The sequence below is a fragment of the Temnothorax longispinosus genome, chromosome 9 (genome assembly GCF_030848805.1).
Source record: "Temnothorax longispinosus isolate EJ_2023e chromosome 9, Tlon_JGU_v1, whole genome shotgun sequence".
Classification (NCBI taxonomy): Eukaryota; Metazoa; Arthropoda; class Insecta; order Hymenoptera; family Formicidae; genus Temnothorax; species Temnothorax longispinosus.
In genome coordinates, this window is record NC_092366.1 from 19,093,881 (window position 1) to 19,114,857 (window position 20,977).

The 20,977-nt window shown below is 42.5% G+C and overlaps 1 protein-coding gene across 3 annotated transcripts in view; it reads left to right on the top strand.

The window, feature by feature from the left end:
• Positions 1–20,977, top strand: part of Tara (SERTA domain-containing protein 2 taranis) — a 91,362-nt gene that overhangs the window by 21,902 nt on the left and 48,483 nt on the right. The window contains exon 1 of one of the 3 annotated variants that reach the window (XM_071788307.1): positions 17,207–18,260. The exons of 1 other annotated variant lie outside the window; for it this stretch is intronic. Coding sequence is in view for 1 of the 2 variants with exons in the window: in XM_071788306.1 (XP_071644407.1) it covers positions 18,240–18,260 (21 nt within the window). In the remaining variant the exon portion in view is untranslated. Of the gene's footprint in view, positions 1–17,206; positions 18,261–20,977 lie in introns of those variants that run through there. One more of the 3 variants, XM_071788306.1, reaches the window with a different exon arrangement.

The following is a 20,977-nucleotide window of genomic DNA, read 5'->3' on the forward strand; positions in this document are numbered from 1 at the left end:
AACATTCTGGTACAGTTTGGTACACTTTGATTGTACCAGAGTCACGCCAAAAATCGCCTTATATATATATATATATATATATATATATATATATATATATATATATATACGTAGATATATTGGCAATAATGATATAGGTAAACATACAAGAGATATTTTTTAAATATATTCTTTGAAACGTTCGCTTATTGTATATCAAACGGAAGAAAAATTTTGCTTTTACGATCATTAAACTTAAGAGTAGTAGTCCTGCATAAAGATCTTCCCTATTATGAGCTTAGCTATTAGGTCCTTCACATAGAGAATGTCCGCGATACGAATCTTTGGAAGCGAGTTAACGGCAAGCGTTATTAGCGCGACAAGGTGAAACCCAGGGGCAGAAATGTCTATTGATTTTTCGAAGAAAACTCGGTATCCCTTCTCTTGGATCCGTCGCCGCTAACCTACATTCGAGTTATAACGGCGCGGCGGTACCAAGTCTAATAAAACGCGTCCGATAATGAGACTCGCGCGACTATCGCGCCGATAGCGAGACTCGTTACTTTTTTTTCCATAGAAAACGAACATGCCGATTGTTTTTCTAATCCGCGTCTAAATTTTCTTTTCTGTTTCCCTCCAAAAAATATTTTCAAATCAGCGTCGCAAACGAGCCTGCTGTTGCGATACCGATACTCGCGAATTATGTTCAAATTGCGATTTGTTCCGTTGGGCAACGTAGCACCCTTTAAATGTTCCCGTTTTCGCGGATGAACACGGCAGGATACCGAGTAACGAAGAGGGCGACTTGGTCGCAATCCCCCATTCGCACTCGCACCGAGGGGGATCGATCCACGTTCACTCTGCGCACCTACCCCTGCGGCAAAACCCAAATCCGAACCTCACTTAAAAAGCAAGAGCAACGCCACGATTAAAATCTCGCATTTTTAGCCGGGGCGAATTTTCGATGCCGGTTAAACGTAGTAATCTATGTGATTCTTTTTCCCCCTCCCTCTTTCCCATTCCCCCCCCCTCTCTCTCTCTCTCTCCTCTTTACCTTTTATTAAATAACAATTGAAACTGATAAAAACCGATATAATTTCGATCGAGTCCGACTCTCGATACGGGAAAATGCTCCCTTTATTCCCAACAATGAACACGCGACGATCACACCAATTCCACAATCTCTGCTTCTGTAAAAGAAGGATCAGTACACACACATCGAAACTATAATAAATTACACTGTACTACAATCTTCATTCATTAGTGCAAAATTATCCCCGCTGGTGCAATTTAACTTCACCTTACGATATTGCAAGAGCGCTATTAGTAAAACGACATTACCTTCTCTTGGGACCTTAGTCATCTAAAGAAAGTAACGGTAGTAACAGACTATGGCGACTATAGCGACTATAATATATTATATATAATGTGATAAAGAGAGTATCTGCATTTGAGCTGGTCCACTCTAAACACCGTTGATCGTAATATATAGGGAACAATCCACGTCACTTTTACCCCCATCTGTCCAAAATTGGTATGGACGGATTTTAATGACTAAGGGCGGAAAATGTTTGTCTTGAAAAGAGCTTTCGAAAGGCGTATGGCATATATGCGCAACTCAACATGGCGTCATGTACTTGAATCTGAAATTTTGAATTTATCCCTTTAAGCAGCCATAACTATGACGCCATGTTGAATTGCGCATATATGCCACACGCCTTTCGAAAGCTCTTTTCAAGACATATAACACAAATAGATGTAAGCAATATATTTTACATATTTATTTCGTGTAAAATTTATCTTAAACTCGGTATTTCAATCACAGTTATTACCATAAGGATAAGTTTTCAGTTAGCGCGTATAGAAAAGAACCAATATGTTTTAACGTAATGTTGCGGTATTAACAGAAGAAGCTCTGCCCCTACCAATAGCAACCTTGGTACATGTACCAAACGCCAAAAATCGCCTAATACTTATTTTTGAAAGCATACAATTTCCGTTTGAAATTAAATAAAAAATAAAATTGATTCGCATCATAATTTGCTGCAGTACGTTGTCTTTTACATACTATCAAAATTCTCTCTCTCTGATTTACATAAAGGAATAATCGGTTCTAAATTAGAAAAAAAAAAAGCAAATGAAACCCGTGCCGGGCGGAGTTCGTAAACATTTCATGTAGATAGTCTAAGATTAACCGCAGAGCGCGTGCATCTCACAATAACTCGCTTCACGCTATAGATTTCCGACGCGGTAATCGTGGCGCGACAACGATGATAACATGTCGCGTATGCGAAAATAAATTCGCGCAGCCTTACATATGCGTATACGCGATAATTCGCGAATGGCCTTATATCGATCATTGGTCGATCGTTGATCGTTGGTCGCGAATCGAAGTTGGGACGAGGTCGAGCGTGAAGAGATCCCGTTTACCTTCGCAAGTACGTTTCCACCTGGCTCGTACATATCTGAGGAACCTGTACTGTCACGCTCGCACGGTTCTAGCAATCGCCGCTGTACCTTAAAACTACCCAACTGCAAAATATAAAAATAAAAAACTCGCGATTGAGGGAATACCCTGTATATTCTTTCTTCAATTTTTTTTCACGTCTTCTTTCCCAATTGATTTTATCGTCATCTTCATCAGGATTGCCGCTACTGCAACAAGCGCTATTATTAATTATACTTTGCTCTTAGATTTTTATAAAGATTTTGTAAACAACTCTATTGTATATGGGTAGGATTATAACTATTTTTGACAAAATTTGTCTTTATCGGCAAATATCGGTAGACAAGTGATGCGATTAACAAAAAGCGATTAAATATAAAACTATTTTTTATCTCTTTCTATCGCTTTCATATTTTATATTAAATTACTGTTGCTGCTTTCACATTTTTGCTGCAATTTTATATATCGTGGTTGATATTTCACTTACTTTATATTCCCCATGATTACTTAATATGCCTATATGGAATATGACTCTAAAACAAATGACTCGTCCATCAGATTTTCTGACTAAAAATTCCTTAGCGGCTACGTCAAATAATTATTATTATTACCATAAGTTGTTTTCAATATTGTACATAATTCTTAAATTAAAAAGATATATCGAAGTCTTGAAACTTGATGTGTAATGTGATCTCTGCACTTTTAATCTTTTTGCACTTATCTAAAATATTCCTTGTTTTTGCCTGCTTGAAAACTATCGATTACGATTAACGTTTTGTTGGGAAATTAATATTAATTTCACTGAGCGAATTTCTGACTTATATTTTCACCGAAAAATAAAAAGAAGAATAAAAGAAAGATGAATGTGTGTGTGTGTGTGTGTGTGTGTGTGTGTGTGTGTGTGTGTGTGTGTGTGTGTGTGTGTGTGTGTGTGTGTGTGTGTGTGTGTGTGTGTGTGTGTGTGGGTGGGAGGGTGGGTGTGTGTGTGTTGTGTTGTGCGTTGGGTGTCAATTAAATAATTTTGCTCCGTTCAGATTTTTTAAAGATCGCCAACGTAAAATTAACATTCTATCAAGAAAAATAAAGTTTGTATAATGACGATACGTGTAAAGTTAGTTATAATAATTCATTCACATGCACGTTTTGATATTATACATTATTAAAGAATTATTAAAACGCAATTCTTGTGTAATACGAAATATATAAATTAATAGTAACACTTGCAATTTGTCAAATATACTTTAATTGTTTAAAAAAACGAAATTCATATTAATAGCGATATACATATGATGTTTGTAATATTAAATAACATAATTATTTATAATTGAACGACGCATAAAATAAGGCACTACATCGCCTAACGGTTCGCGTTGCAGAAGGGCTGCGTTCGGGGAGCGCGCTATTAGCGCTATTGCATCATGCTATCTTTATCGCTCATCAAGTGTAGAACAAGGATAGAATAACCAAATAGCGCTAATAGTGCGCTCCCCGAACGCAGCTAAGATCTCGCGACTACTGTCAAGTTAACGAGAGAGACCGGCTGTGCGGTATGCATCTCGGTGTTGTATCTTCGCACTTTGCACCGTGGACGTTACAACGTGTCAATACATTTTTCTCCCCGCGTTCCAGTTTGTCCGCATTTCGCGTGTAATCAGCGCAGCATCATCCCTCGCGCGTCGATATCGTAGTCCGTTGGTATTACGGTTAGTTGGTATCCGCGTCTGGTACCGACATCTAGTCGGTACTACAGAGTGTTGATAATAGGCCGTTGTCACCGCCGCTGCTCTTACCCATCGGAATTGCGCCCGTCGATAATTCGTACGAGACGGAAGGCGAGAACTGGAAGGAGCAAGAGCGGAAGGGAGGAAGGGAGGAAAGAAGGAAAGAGAGAAGGAAGGAAGGAAGGAAGGAGAAGATTACAGGGAAAAGAGGCTGATAGGAGAGGATGCAGGGGTTGGTGCAGGATAACGCGGGTGGGATCGAAAGGACGAGGGAGGATAGAGTGAGTGGGTAATATAGGGTAGGAGTCGGACGCACTCTTGTGGAGGAGAATGAGTGAGAGAGAGGGAGATGGAGGGAGGGAGAGGGGAGAGAGAGAGAGAGAGAGAGAGAGGTAGTGTGAGTGAGAAAGGTTCGAGTGGCAGGTGGAAGGGGAAGCAAGATGATGGTAGGGGAGAGATGAGCGAGACCATGGGGAGATGGAGCGAGTCCGAGAGGGGCGGGGAAGTGAGGTGTGGGTTGGACGATGTCATTTTAGATATTCGATGGAACCTGCACTGTGCGCCGCGTCGCGAGCACGTTGGTAATACTGCGCACACAGACGGTGCAATAAAGAAGATGATGTCTGGGAGAAGAGTAGGAATTATACGCGGTTGACGCGCGGGAGATTGGTTCTGTGACTTCTAATTCTGATTACGAGAGTAGATTCAGTAGTAGAGGGCAACTTGTTATTTGATATCTGCTACGCTACGATACATTACATGCATCACGGAAAAAAGAATTATCTATATAGCAAATTTATTCGTAAAATATGGGATAACTAACATTTTTTGCAGCGAGAGCTATAATTTTGCAATAATAGCAAAACCTTTTGTTGCAATAGCAAAAAGTTTTACTGAACCCTTTTGCTACTTAATAATAATTGCAAAAAGATTTTGTTACTATTGCTATAGCTCTCCCTGCAAAAAATGTTAGTTATCCCCCATATTCCATGAGTAGATTTACTATAGTAGCTAATCCTTTTTTCCATGCAGAAATTTAATGTGTAAAGTATGTGTAAATGAAAAAATAACTTATCCTGAATTTGTTGGTACATATTAGTAGTTTACAATTAATTATCAAATTACAAATTGATTTTTATAATTAACTAATGCTTAATTAAAAAAGTAATAATTTCGTGGACCACCGCTCCAGTACTATTTCCTCTATTTCATTTATTCTCTAACTTAATAGTAACTCTTATTCTCAGGGAAGAAACTAATGTAAAAATCGGCGCATATCATTATTTGTGAGAAAAACATTCCGTAGATGTTATGAACATTTTCGGCCATTTAAAAGTGAAGACATTCGTGACGCTTAATATGTCTCTTACGTATCAATTTCACTTTGATCCTTCATTTCGTTACGAAGAAACGTCAATACCTCGATACATCATCGATTTGTCCGCCGAGCACGTTTCGATCGTCTTAGATAGGCCGGCGTTCGCAAACATTTCCTGCGGCCGCGTTTTCAGATCTATTTACGAAAGCGAAATATCCACGGTCAGATGCGGCGGAGGGAGGGAAGGAGAAAAGAAGAAAAAAGAGAACTCTCCTTCTTCTCCTCCTCGCCAACCTTTGGTAACGCTCAACTCTCAAGTATGCCAAAATTGCCAAACAATCGGCCGTTCGAAAACAATTTCGTGGGCCGATACATATCTCGGCGCGGGGCAATATAGTCAGCGTCTGGTAGGTAGGAAAAACTGGCGACCCTCCGACAAGTACGAGAGAGAGAGAGAGAGAGAGAGAGAGAGAGAGAGAGCCCGGGGATTCCGAAAGCGCTTTACCTTACCCCGCCGTCCCGTGACGACCGAGACGGCGATAAAAGCGGAGCGGTGGTGGACGAATCGCACGCGCTCGTAAATAGAGTCACGGGTCCATTCATGAGTTCGGCCAGCAGTAGCAGCAGCAACAGTAGCGTGGTAGAAGTGGCGGTGCGCTCGTGCGTACACGCCAGAAAAGTCTTTTTCTCAGTGTGTTTTACAGGAGGTCAGGGTTACAGAGGCGGAAAGAGGAAATGTCTGTGAAGTTGGCCCCCCTTTTTCAAAATTCGGAAATTTTTATTAGAGTTCTGGATTCTCCAGAAAGAGTTCTAGAGTTCTCTGTAGTTTTTAAAGAGTTCCGTCATTTAAAGTGGTGAAAACACCATTTAAAAAATGGGGGGGCTAACTTCACGGCGCCCCCTATTTTTGAAAAAATGAATTTTATGGAGCTCCGGATAGATTTCGATGAGTTCTAGAGTTCCCTATAGGTTTTAAAAAGAGTTCCGTTCAAATAAGCCCAAAAATCGATGTCAAAGTTGAGCAAAAAATTTCCACTTTTTTTAAAAAATCAATTTTTTATGGTAGATTCAGAAAGATTTCGACGAGTTCTAGAGTTCCCTATAGGTTTTATAGCGCTACGACCAATATTTCAAAAGTTACAGCCCTTCGAAGTGCCACACCTCGAAAATTTTCTAAGTCCCGAGGGGTAATTTTTTTTTCGGAAATTGGCAGTTCTCGCGGGAGTTCTGTTGGCCCCCCCGAACAGTTCTATCGAAAACTATTAGGGTGCGAAACGATCCGACCAATATTTCAAAAGTTACAGCCCTTCAAAGTGCGCACCCTAAAATTAAAAAATTTTTTTCCGGAGTTTTCGCGGGAGTTCTGTTGGCCCCCCGAAGAGTTCTATCGAAAACTATTAGGGTCCGAAACGATCCGACCAATATTTCAAAAATTACAGCCCTTCAAAGTGCGCACCTCGAAAATTTTCTAAGTCCCGAGGGATAATTTTTTTTTTCGGAAATCGGCAGTTCTCGCGGTAGTTCTGTTGGCCCCCCGAAAAGTTCTATCGAAAACTATTAGGGTCCGAAACGATTCGACCAATATTTCAAAAATTACAGCCCTTCAAAGTGCGCACCACGAAAATTTTCTAAGTCCCGAGGGGTAATTTTTTTTTCGGAAATCGGCAGTTTTCGCGGGAGTTCTGTTGGCCCCCCGAAGAGTTCTATCGAAAACTATTAGGGTCCGAAACGATCCGACCAATATTTCAAAAATTACAGCCCTTCAAAGTGCGCACCACGAAAATTTTCTAAGTCCCGAGGGGTAATATTTTTTTTTAGAAATCGGCAGTTTTCGCGGGAGTTCTGTTGGCCCCCCGAACAGTTCTATCGAAAACTATCAGGGTGCGAAACGATCCGACCAATATTTCAAAAGTTACAGCCCTTCAAAGTGCGCACCCTAAAATTAAAAAATTTTTTTCCGGAGTTCTCGCGGGAGTTCTGTTGGCCCCCCGAAGAGTTCTATGGAAAACTATTAGGGTCCGAAACGATCCGACCAATATTTCAAAAATTACAGCCCTTCAAAGTGCGCACCTCGAAAATTTTCTAAGTCCCGAGGGGTAATTTTTTTTTTCGGAAATCGGCAGTTCTCGCGAGAGTTCTGTTGGCCCCCCGAAGAATTCTATCGAAAACTATTAGGGTCCGAAACGATCCGACCAATATTTCAAAAATTACAGCCCTTCAAAGTGCGCACCTCGAAAATTTTCTAAGTCCCGAGGGGTAATTTTTTTTTTCGGAAATTGGCAGTTCTCGCGGGAGTTCTGGTGGCCCCCCGAAGAGTTCTATCGAAAACTTAGGGTCCGAAACGATCCGACCAATATTTCAAAAGTTACAGCCCTTCAAAGTGCGCACTTCGAAAATTTTCTAAGTCCTGAGGGGTAATTTTTTTTTCGGCAATTTTTTTTTTTTGGAATATTGGTCGGATTGTTTCGGACCCTAAGTTTTCGATAGAACTCTTCGGGGGGCCAACAGAACTCCCGCGAGAACTCCGGAAAAAAATTTTTTAATTTTAGGGTGCGCACTTTGAAGGGCTGTAACTTTTGAAATATTGGTCGGATCGTTTCGGACCCTAATAGTTTTCGATAGAACTCTTCGGGGGGCCAACAGAACTCTCGCGAGAACTGCCGATTTCCGAAAAAAAAATTACCCCTCGGGACTTAGAAAATTTTCGAGGTGTGGCACTTCGAAGGGCTGTAACTTTTGAAATATTGGTCGTAGCGCTATAAAACCTATAGGGAACTCTAGAACTCGTCGAAATCTTTCTGAATCTACCATAAAAAATTAATTATTTAAAAAAAGTGGAAATTTTTTGCTCAACTTTGACATCGATTTTTGGGCTTATTTGAACGGAACTCTTTTTAAAATCTATAGGAAACTCTAGAACTCATCGAAATCTATCCGAAACTACCATAAAAAATTCATTTTTTCAAAAATGGGGGCGCCGTGAAGTTAGCCCCCCATTTTTAAAATGGTGTTTTCACCACTTTAAATGACGGAACTCTCTTTAAAAACTACAGAGAACTCTAGAACTCTTTCTGGGGAATCCAGAACTCTAATAAAAATTTCCGAATTTTGAAAAAGGGGGGTCAACTTCACAGACATAATGTGTATGAAGTTAGCATATCAATTGTCAGCATATAAAAAAAAAAGTAGAGTTCTCTTTGCATACAACCGAGTTCTATAGTTCCTGATAATTTTTAACAATAGTTCTGGTCAAAAAATATAAATAAACGGAAGTTGAGAAATGATATGCTAACTTCCCGCGAAGTTAGCATATCATATAATTTTTTTAGAATGAATTTTATAGTTCTTGACGAGTTCTATAGTTCTGTAACATAGTTCTGACCATTAACTATCTCTAAATAATTATTAACAATTATTATCAGCATATCACTTGTACTAGAGTGATATGCTATGCTTCTGCGACAAGTTCTCGGCTCCTTCGAAATTTTAAACAATAGTTCTGAACTCCCTGACGATAGTTCCGTACAGTTCTGACCACTGGCAACCTTTAAATAATTATTAACAATTATTATCAGCATATCACTTGTACTAGAGTGATATGCTATGCTTCTGCGACAAGTTCTCGGCTCCTTCGAAATTTTAAACAATAGTTCTGAACTCCCTGACGATAGTTCCGTACAGTTCTGACCACTGGCAACCTTTAAATAATTATTAACAATTGCTATCAGCATATCACTCGTACTAGAGTGATATGCTATGCTTCTGCGACAAGTTCTCGGTTCGTTCGAAATTTTAAACAATAGTTCTGAACCCCCTGACGATAGTTCCATACAGTTCTGACCACTGGCTACCTTTAAATAATTATTAACAATTATTATCAGCATATCACTCGTACTAGAGTGATATGCTATGCTTCTACGACAAGGTTGCCAGTGGTCAGAACTGTACGGAACTATCGTCAGGGAGTTCAGAACTATTGTTTAAAATTTCGAACGAGCCGAGAACTTGTCGCAGAAGCATAGCATATCACTCTAGTACGAGTGATATGCTGATAACAATTGTTAATAATTATTTAGAGATAGTTAATGGTCAGAACTATGTTACAGAACTATAGAACTCGTCAAGAACTATAAAATTCATTCTGGAAAAATTATATGATATGCTAACTTCGCGGGAAGTTAGCATATCATTTCTCAACTTCCGTTTATTTATATTTAATGACCAGAACTATTGTTAAAAATTATCAGGAACTATAGAACTCGGTTGTATGCAAAGAGAACTCTACTTTTTTTTTAATATGCTGACAATTGATATGCTAACTTCATACACATCTTGATTAATCAATCTCAATCAAGCGATTTTATGCCTGTTTGTAAAATATAGCCTGGCTTAAATAGGAAAAGAATTTATTTAGATGAGGATTGACCAAGCCTAACTAGAACCAACCAATCTTGATACGACCGATAGGTATTTTAATAGGTTTCGACAAGCTATGATTTTTGAGGTCGCGTAATAAGCTTGAGCGAATCTCGCTTACAATTAGCTATGTTAACTAATTAACTAACGTATTAGCCAATTAGCTAACATCACCCGAGTGCTGAAAATCCTACAGCATATGTTACGTACACTAAATAGATTTTTAGCACTCGGGTGACGTTTCTGAATGCAGCCTAGGGTCTAGTCTATATTCACAAAAAAACTTAACGAAGAACGACACGCGAGGGATTCATTGTTCCTTTTACAAAACATTCAGCAATTGAGCCATGCTGTTAATAGTAGTGTAAACGAGAAGATATATCTTTTAAATGTTACAAAGAACTTTGACTACTGAATGGCACTGAATATAAGTATATCAATTGGCATTAATGCTTTCGATTTGCATTTCCTTTATGATACCGTGATTTCTTATAAATTTCATTAAATACGAGGAGACGCATACACATTATGTATAATAGTTACTTATATCGTCGATGTTATTTGTTGGATATATTAATATCGATCCAGCAAATATATCAGAGATAAAGTATCGATATAAAAAAGATACGTGATATATCGAGAGATAATTATCGATGTCTTGAAGCGTCATAATCTCTGATTACTGCGTGCTTAATTGTCATGCGTTATTATGGTGTGCTTTCGCGCTCGTGTTCTCGCGGCCGAGATAGAGTCGAGCTTGAAAACGACTTTATCGCTGATAAAGATAGCCTTATCACCCCCGACGCGCCGATAAGACGTGTCGCGTGAAACGATTGCTGATGTATTCGGCTTCCTTTCTCTCTTTCCGCTTTATTAGCGGTCGACGGTCATCTTAGGTTCAAAGCTACCGATATTATATATATATATATATATATATATATATATAATGCGCAACTGCGTAAATTATAGAAGAGAAAATTGTCCTTAAATTATTCCCAATATTTCCTAACGGACGCATCGTTTATATTATAGTTTTCAATATTTTATATACGAAGGCTGCACCCGCACAATTCAGTTTGTTAAGGTTTGCCGCGCACAGGCGCCGCTGGACTTTCTCGTTGACTAGGAGCGCTCGTTAATGCCTCGACGAAGTTACTCGGCGAAGGATACCCAAGGTGGGGATCAGGAAACGAGCAGAGATCTGACGGGAGGTTTTACGATCGTCTTCGAAAGCTGCGACTCCTGTGTGCACTTCCGGCCTGAATTCTTAAATCACTGCCGGACAGATTTCTTTACGCGGAAGACGAGTATCGTTCGAGATTTGCTTCACAAAAACGCGATTTAAGAACGAAATCCCTTCATTTATTGTAAACGCTTCTGCTATGAATTGTTCGCACTTGTTTCACAGACAAGCAACAGCTTATTAGCTTAGCTTAACCATTAGAAAGCAAAGTCCGAAAAAAATCTTTTGACAAAGGTTATATGAATGAATGTTAGAGCTCACGAATGTTTATATCGAGAAATATTATTTTTTGAAATAGCAAAGTTAAATATAAAGAACATATGTACCTAAAAATATACACGTGTATCGAGAAACACACCGTGCACTTTCTTACAAGCTTCCTAACGAATAGTGAATAAAGTTGTTTTTTTTACCAAAATCTCTGTTACTGACCCTACTATAGCTTTTTTGAGAAATGAAATTATCCAAAACGGAGATCTGAATTGAAGTTACCGATAAAGATCACACTTGGGATAAACTATAGAAAGACGCATCGCATGTTACATCTCAACATGCAATGTTGAACCAGGCGAAATCCGCGCGTTGTTCGTGTACAGTTATGGCACGATTCTGCCTAGCTGTAACTCCGAGAAAGAGCCGGTGAAAACCGTATTACACCGGCAATGTGGTGCGGCAACGAGATATACCAGAATGGTTGGCTCAATTTTCCCGCCGTACGTTCCCGCCACTCTCGTCGTTCCCGCTTTTCGCCTCTGCGACACCAAAAGTTGTTTCGCGGGCGCGTCTCTCTCGCGTTTCGAGAACCGTGTCACCGCGGAGTATCGCGAAGAGGATGCGCCTTTGCACCCCTCCTTTCTCCTCTCTTTTCTCTCCTCACCGCGCTCATAGTATTAAAATAATCTTGCTATTTGAATTGCAGTATAGCTATTTTTAATAGCCAGCATCCTTATAAACAGCGTAAACACTAAACAGTGTGATACATTTGATACATAAACTGAAACTTGAATATTTATAAAATAATCTGTTTCTCGCTTTTGTCATAGTTTATCTGTAGAGGCATATATATACATATATTGTACGTATTCTGTGTTAAATCGTACAAAATTAATAATGCGTTCGTAAATTCGTAATTTTTATTGTCTATCACAAGAAGTCTATCATTGAATCTTCAAAATACTCTACTACTGTTTGCAGCTTTGTTCGATTCGCATTTACGATTAGACGACAATTTTTGATTGCATCACATGTTTGCGCTCGATTTCCCATTCTCAATGCCTTATGCCTATGTCTATAAGATAAAGTTCTAAGATGAAATTCTAGAATTGATTCGAGTGGCGTTGCTTGGCGATTCGGAATCGGAGGCACCTGTTAACACAGGCCAACTCGGTGCGCCAGTGACACCGACATCCGGGGACGATGACAGGTGCTGTAGACTAATCGGTTAATTCGACAGCTCGTGCATACGCGTGACTTCCATTCACCTAGTGACTCGTGCCGATTGTTATCGGTCCATAAATTAAAGCGCTGATATTATATAGGGACAATCAGGGAGGGATGGCTAAACGAGCAAACCGCGAGACGGCAAAACATCCTTATACGAGTGCGAGGATGCCTGTGATTATATTAACATGTTCGTACTTTGCTTTCGATACGAGATAATTAAATGCAAAAATACAAAACGATGTTCTAACGATTAATTACTTAAATTATTACAACATTATTCATCTTTTTCAAGTAAGATATAATAAAATATTAAACATATGTATATGGGGCATTTCATACCAAATCGATTTGGGTCTGATCCTCGACCTCTTGGATTTGGTTCGCGATTTTTTGTTATTGTTCTAACTCAGGATTTTTTTAATTTTTTTTTATAAATTTGATTTGCTTATAATTTTTTAAAACAAACATATCGTTGCCCACAATTTAAAAGTCTGAAAAAATTTTCAAAAATCCTATGTCAGATATCATAATTTTTAAGCCTTGACCCAGAGTAGACGTGCACGCGGCGTTTGCTTCTATTTTTTTCGAGCTTTTTCGAAAAAAACATTAAAAAAAATTAGAAGCAGAAGTCAGTCCACTGTAAGTTGTTGCTTGAACATTTTTATATATAACACAGGCTTTTTTTTAGAATTTTTCAGATTTTTGCACGATGTACATTGCACATGACGAGAATAATAATTATTTATACATGTGTAAAAATTATTTTTGCTTTTAACAAGTTGCAAGAACTTGTCTTTATTATACAGCTTGAAAATTTGTAGCATGATATTAGCAAGACTTACCGATACTTTTCTTCATTTTACGTAGTCGAGTATCGTCTGATACCGACGTCGATACGAAGCATCGATATCTGGTTTCGTCATAACAATCCTAAGCCTATGCCCATATATAGAATACCTTCTAACAACCTCTGAGAAAACAACTTGAAACACTTTACGTGGGTCATTCTGCATATACATAAATATAAAAATATATAATACATTTATCCTATAACAGCGCTTTAAGTCGCAAATTTAACTCACAGTTTAAGATCGAAGAAGTTAAATTTTGTCTCAGTTACAGTATTTCTCACTCTGTTATCTCATAACGAGGAGATGCTATTGAGATGTAGAATGAGAAAAGTTACTGACCGAAACAACTATCGTATTCTCAATCTTAAATTGCCAGTTGTGGACAGTCCGGCGGGCGAAATCTTTCTACGGCCCATATATATATATTAAATATATATATATATATGAAACTACAATATTGATGCTCTAATATCGGAGAAATGCAAAATTATTTTCTATGTCTCTGAGAAAATTTCTCCTTCCGATAAACTCTTTTAGAAATTTTATACGCGAAATACCATCAAAATGCCATTATTATGAAAAATACTTGTACGTAATTGACTCTGTGCCATATTATCAGAAGAATTTAACAAAAATAGGGGCAGAACAAAGATATTTAGTAATAAAACTTATCGAGGTCTGAAATATTGAAACGAAGCGGCGACGCGACGCGTCTACGTCGCGAGGGCGAAAGGCAGAGATCCGAACTAAGTAGTAAGTACCGAATGCGGGCGGAAGTGCGCAGCATCGTGCCAAATTCTAAATTCCCTTCCACTTGGCGGCCGTTTTCGCGACCGCCGGTCACGCGGCCGTGCATGCGCGCCCCGCGTTTGAATAAGGTGTGCTTGCGTCGCCACGGCCTCGTCGAGTGAGCAAGGACATTCATTGGCCACAATTCAGCCGTCGTGCTGTACCCAGCCAATCGTAAACTCGATCGGCACTTTTCTCCGTGTTGATCACCGTCATCGTCGTCGTCATCGTCGCACATTTACGTAGCAACTTTTAAAGCGCAACGATATCGGCGCCGTAATACACGCACATATCGCGTGCATGCGTGACGCGTGACACACGCGATATACGCGCGTATACGTCGAACGAGTCGCGTCGCGGACGCGTAGAGCGCAGAGCGCGGGTTTGACACGAACGGCGGTGGTGGCGACGACGCGCGGGCCGTTTCCGTGCTTGACAATGTCCGCGCATTTTCGCGCCGCGTCGTGCTGATCAGTTAAAAGTCATCTCCACGTTACCCGTATACGACTTAGCTGCTCTCTAGCCCCTTGGCATAACCGCGACACTAACAACGACCGGATACGTTGTGCCGGTCGACGGAATCGTCAACGTCATCGTCAACGGGAAATGCCAACGCGCGCACGCTTCGTCAGGACATTCGAGAGGCAACGTTTCATCTCGATCTCATGCACTTGTACACACATTTATATCCTATATTGTATGTACAATAAAGAAACTTTAGCTACTGTCGTTTTCATTAATCCGCACACAACGTGTGCAGGTTCTCTTTGATGAACAATCGAATAACTTGGTCTGAGATTCGAGAATGAAATAATTTAGAACGGAGGATGTCCCGATGAACTTATTTTGCGATTTCAAGATTTTTCATAAAGGTCTGCATCGATTCACGGAAATTCTGTCGATTTTATCCAACTACGAAAAATAACTCGATAAAGTACTGTTACGATATTTAATACATTATATTGCACCGAAAAACAAAATTTCTTAAAATTGTGTGGAAGGAATCGATGAGAATATCATATATATATATATATATATATATATATATATATATATATATATATATATTTCCAAGATTTTTTCACGCGGTTTTAAATTAAAGGCGCGCGCGGGTCTGATATCGCGCGAGCTACGCTGAAAATATACTCTGATGCCCCGCCATTTCCACCGTTGCCGACCGCCGTCGCCGTCGCCGTCGTCTCCAAAGAGAAACCGAGCTCGACGTTATGCGTCGGCTCGAAGCCGCGTCGTCGGCGTACGTGTAGCAACGACTCGCTCTCGGTCTCTCCGCTAGAGACCTCGAAACCCGCGCGCTCTGCCTCGTGGCCGCATACGGAATGACGCGCAAAATTCGCGGAATTGGCCGACGCGGGGAGGTCAGCCGTTCGTAGAACGACGGCGCACGTCTCCCGGCGTCCGTTCGCCGTCGCGGCGTCCCGATGACGCGCCCCTTTTACCCGATAGGGAATAAAAATGTTGTCGGTGAATTTTCTTAGGCTGCGCGCCGTATGGAACGTGGCTCGCGCGTTGTCTGCCCTTTCCCCGTCGTCGGCTACCCGTCGCCGCGCCGCGCCGCGCCGCGTCGGTCGTCGCTGCTTGCTGGCTGGCTGGCTGGCAGGCTGGCTCGATGGCTGGATGGCTGGCTGGCTCCTGGCTCTGGCTGGCTTGGCTGGCTTGGCTGGCTGGCTGGCTCGGCTGCGCGAGCGAGCGAGCGAGGGCCGAAACCTCCTCTCTCGGGCTCTCTCTTGTGCTGCACGTCGTATACAGCCAGCCAGTCAGTGGCGAGTTTCAAACCTAGTAGCGTTGGACTGACTCCCTCGTACTCGGGGATTCCAACACCGAGCACGAGAGACCGACAAGTTCCCGGTGAAGGCTGCCGCTCTCGACGCGGCGTTCTAGACGTACGCCCGAACATCCAAGAGGTTCTACGCCTTGCGTTTTTAAGGGCACATGAAAATTTACTCACAGACGCGCTCACACGTAGCCTCACTCCCGTGCGCGAGTTCCTCTCTACCATCCTCTTCTCCGTTTTCTCTCGGTTCTCCCCTTTTTTCCTCTTCAATATCTGACACGCAAACATTCATTCGGTTCTCAGCGAATTGAGCGAATTTTGGAAATCAAAGTAATTTCTCCTTTCAAGTAAATTAATTTCTACGCAATATCGCAAGCATTATTATCGATGAATAAATAATGTCGCGCGAAGCTAGAGAATATAAAATGTGTATTTGTTAAAGATTAGTCAATTAGATTCTTGACTAAACCTTTCCTCTTTGATTTTTAAAAGTATGGAGAACAAGAGAAATGTCGAGGATGAAAAACGTTCCATCGCTCGCGCACGAGCATTCTCAGTCAGCGAGCGCGTGATTACCTTGCTGGCCGCAAGGTCCTGGCGTCGCGCAGTGACGCGATTGACCGCGCTATCTCGGTCGTCTCGTAAGATATTAAGCAGCACGGCGCGACGAGCCGGGAATCGGCGCGATCTACGCGCGAGCTGCGCGCAGTCATTTTGAGTTTTCGCTGCGTCGCTGAAATATTTCCAGCGACCGTCGCCGATCCGTTCTCCGATAACTTTCATCGACCGACCTGCGCTATCACGGACTTTCTCGAACAGAGTGATTTTTCTGGATCGCGAGGAGCGCAGACTTTCTGTGAGACAAAAAGAGAGAGAGAGAGAGAATATTTAACGCGAGTCTTAGAGCCGCCGAGAGAATCTATTTCTTTTATTATATGCGACGCAGCCCTTTTCAGGACATCTGCCCCCCTGTCCACTCTGCGCGCTAATGAGCGCCACCAATCATTCGACATAAAAGCATTGTTTATACCTGAAAAGCTGCACACACTTGGACAATGAATTTCCTTTCGCCAACGGTCAGAGTGACATATACAGTTCTACGATATTAAATCCGATATTAATTATGTAATTAATTTACGCGACGTGAATGAAACGCATCCTTCCATTTATATCAATTACATCAGGGCGTTCGGGCGCTAACAATATAGCATTATATATGCACCCGGCGAACAATCGACTTTTTCTCTCGAAATGTCATGTTAAGGACGACGCAAACATATGTTATCGTCGATCGAAACTGTTGCCAATTCGCGGGCTTCTTCTTTTTCTTCGAAGCGTGTACATTGGCGACAATTGCGAGTTGCGAGACAACGAATTGTTTCTGGATGACCGCTTCTCAAGCGATCGACGAGATCATACGTCGCATTACAGTTTCTGTGATACGAAATGAAATTCGACGGACAAAACGCACGTTGCGCGGACGATGGGAGGGACGGTGGTGCGATGGCGCGTCAGCGTGAGTCTACGGCACTGACGTTCGTGTCGGAGTGCAGGTGGGCCGAGCATCGTCGAAAACGGCCGAGCGCGCGTTCGGGGGAAAACCGAGCGGCGCTACTCGCTACTCGGCGAAGAGTGTTGTCACAGTATTCAGTAATGCTTTGCATGGCTAGCTAGCTGCTGTCGTGTGCGTCGATGACAGTCGCGTTGTCATCTGTTCGTGAAATGATCGTGCGATGTTACTTGAGGAGCTAACTGGGCTTATCGGCGGCCGACACTTGACGTCGCGCAGTGCGTTTTTTGTGAGACTGTGAATTAAACAAAATAAAAATACGAAAGGAAGAAAATAACGAAACGCTAAGACAGACACGTCCCAGGAAAGACACGGAGTGAGAAAAGACGCAGTGTGAGAGAGCGCGCGAAAGACAGGCAGACAGAGAAAGAGAGAGAGAGAGAGAGAGAGAGAGAGAGAGAGAGAGAGAGAGAGGGGGGGGAGGGAGAACGGGCATTTGCGAGAATTTGCGGGAACAGGACTTCACCGTGTTCACGGCAAAAGTAACGTGGAACTTCGGTTCCACGTCCTGCCGTTGGTCGATTTCAGATTTTCTCTCCATTCTTTCGACGAATCTTCAAGTCACGCGAAGAGTGAAAGAAAAAACGGATCGTCGCGGTAGCACCGTGCGCGGTAGTGCAGCAGCAGCAGCAGCGTACCAAGATGCTGTCGTCAGTGTCAGCGAAATAATAATGTGGTGCGACGTCAGTCAGGTGAGTTTCGCGCGCGGTTCCACGCGCATCGTTCTCTTTCTTACTCTCGCACCCGCCGTGCCGAGCCGCCGTCCTTTTTTCCCCACAACCCTCTATCTTCATCCCCGCCTTTGCGCGCGCCCGCACTCCCCCGTGTGCGTTCCCTTCCTACGGCGTGTACGACACGCGTGCCGCGTTTCCGCGTTACGTGCCGGTCGAGGAGAGCGGGTTACGTGATCACTCGCGCCCGCTGCCGCGCCGCGCGCCGCTCGGCTCTGCTCGGCTCGCTTGACTCGCTTGACTCTCGGAGCAGCGGAGCAGCAATTGTTAAAAGAGCGACGGAGTCGACTCGAGTTGAGTATTTTGTCGTCAGGTCAGGATTTTAGTCTTTTCGATAATGATGTTAACGAGTACGGCTGGCACGAGGGTGCACGCTCGCGGGTACACCGTAAGAAAAAATTGAAACACCCAATGTGTCGCGCTCTCTCGACTGTCGTTCCGTAAAATCATTTGCCGTCGGGTAAAATCATTTTCTCGCAAAACGTTGGGTAATCGCCTTTAGCAGCCAGCAGCCTCAAAAATCGATCGATGCTCGAGTGGCCGCACTCGCTCGCTCACTTTCGAGCACCACGAGCAAAAAACAGTCGTCGAAAAGACTACGCACGAGTCGTGCACGAGGCGGCGACCGCGTGTAGGACGACCAAGTGTCAGATTTGACGCGTGGTAACCTCGTGTGTTCGGTAGTTTGAATTCGAAGCGATCCCGCGTTTCCTTGGCTCGACGAGGGGAGGCAGGAACGGTAGGAGGGCAAGGGGAGGCCGCAAGAGGAAAGAGGATGACGAGGCAAAGCCCGTCGAGGGGGAACGACGAGGTGGCTTGCGTACTGTGTGGGCCGTGGAGTCAGCGGGGAGCGCGAGAAAAGGGGAGAGGAGAACGAACGACAGCGGCAGCTTGATAGCGCGCGGTGGGGCTGGGACGAGAAGGGAGAAGGGAGTACCGGAGAGCGGCAGAGGCGAGTGGTGAGGATGGAGAACGGAGGGAAGCAGAAGGGGTGAGATCGCCCGAGGCTGCTAGCTGCCTCCTCTTCGCTTGGCCAGCACCGCGAGGAAACCTAGCGTCGGCTCGGAAACGCTAGGTGGGGATACGGTTATAACCAACCATCAAGGGGCAGCGTTGTCATGGTTACCACGACGACAACAACCCGATCTGGTCTAGGGGGGGTGTTTTTAAAGACATATTCGCTTTTGCTGCTTTCCCCCCCCCCTCTCTCTCTCTCTGTCGTTCGCGTGCGCGCGCGCGGAGTTCTCCGCTCTACCTTTCTCTCCCTCGCTTTCGTCCTTTTTCCTTTTTCCCCTCCACTTGTCCCTCTTCCTAGCGATTGTTTTTCATCACGAGGTCTTTGAGCGGCGCGAAATGTTTTGCGACAAAATCGAAGGAGAGGGGCGCGATATCGTCGAATCGTAATCCACGAAGAGAGCGCGCTCGAGTCATAATTCTGCGCCACCGTCTTCCAAATTGTTTTTCAAGGTATTTCTCGCCGCAAAAGGCGAGAAATACTGAAATGCTGATTTTTCAACCTACCATATATATATTTTTTAACACACGTTATTAGTCGCTAGACTAATTTTTTTTAACTTGTTACTTTTTTAAGTTAAAATTAGGAATTGACTTGCCGCATGTTATTTTCCGACGTTGAAACCAGAAAAAATTACTCCGGGTTATCATATGACACTTTAAGTGTTGACCGCAAGCACTTTTTTATTTGATATGTGATTATTTTGTATGATTACTTACAGATTTATTCTTACGAAATTGTACCATAAAAGTATACCTACTTTTATTGTTTACTTCCGACGATTATTCCGAATAGAGCTAGCTATATCCGAATAGAGATGAAAGAAACTAACTAACTATGATGTACAATTGTACGACAAACGCTAACCACTTATTGAGCATATTAAATATGATAGAATTATTTTTTGGTACTTTTTTCGAACCATTCAGGATAAGTGATTCGCAACGAAATGTGTAAACAGTATCTCGCGTCGTTACTCATCCTGAGATGGTTCGAAAGCTTCTCATTTCTCATACGAAATTTACGCAGATATACGCTGCAACGACTACTTACGATAAGATTGAGAGGAATTAGTGAAGAATTTCTTAAATTCATCAACACTCTGGGAGAAAATTTTTCAATTTGCATTCGCAAAGCGAGCATGAATACTCAAAACCAATATCATAGAGCAATGTCTTTTTTTCGACGTTCGCATTACACTGGTTTGAAGATCTTACGTTATATTCTTTTTAGATTAAATTAAATTAGATTAGATCCGATTCGAACAAGAGTAAATTAAGGGCTATATCCACGATTTTTGTCGAGAAAGAATAAATTTGGAAGAAAGTAATTGGCGATTTAAAGTCGCCGAGATGGACGAACGTTCCCCGCGTCGGATTCTGCGTAAAATTGGCGCACGGTCGCGCCAAAATTCGGATAGCGATAAATCAGCAGGGTGCAGTGTATCTGGGGAGTGAAGGTGGCGTAAGCACGGAGAAGAGGAGGTGAAAGAGATGAGAGAGAAGAGAGGGTTTTTTGGCACTTCCGACGGCCGGTGCACCATCGGTGGCCCGATGACCGACAAAACCAGCAGTTTTTCCACGTGGTTTCGCGTTGTACGCGACAAATGGTTGTCTCGGTGTGCGCGTGTCGCCGGCGCATCGTTAAACTTGGACGGAAAAAT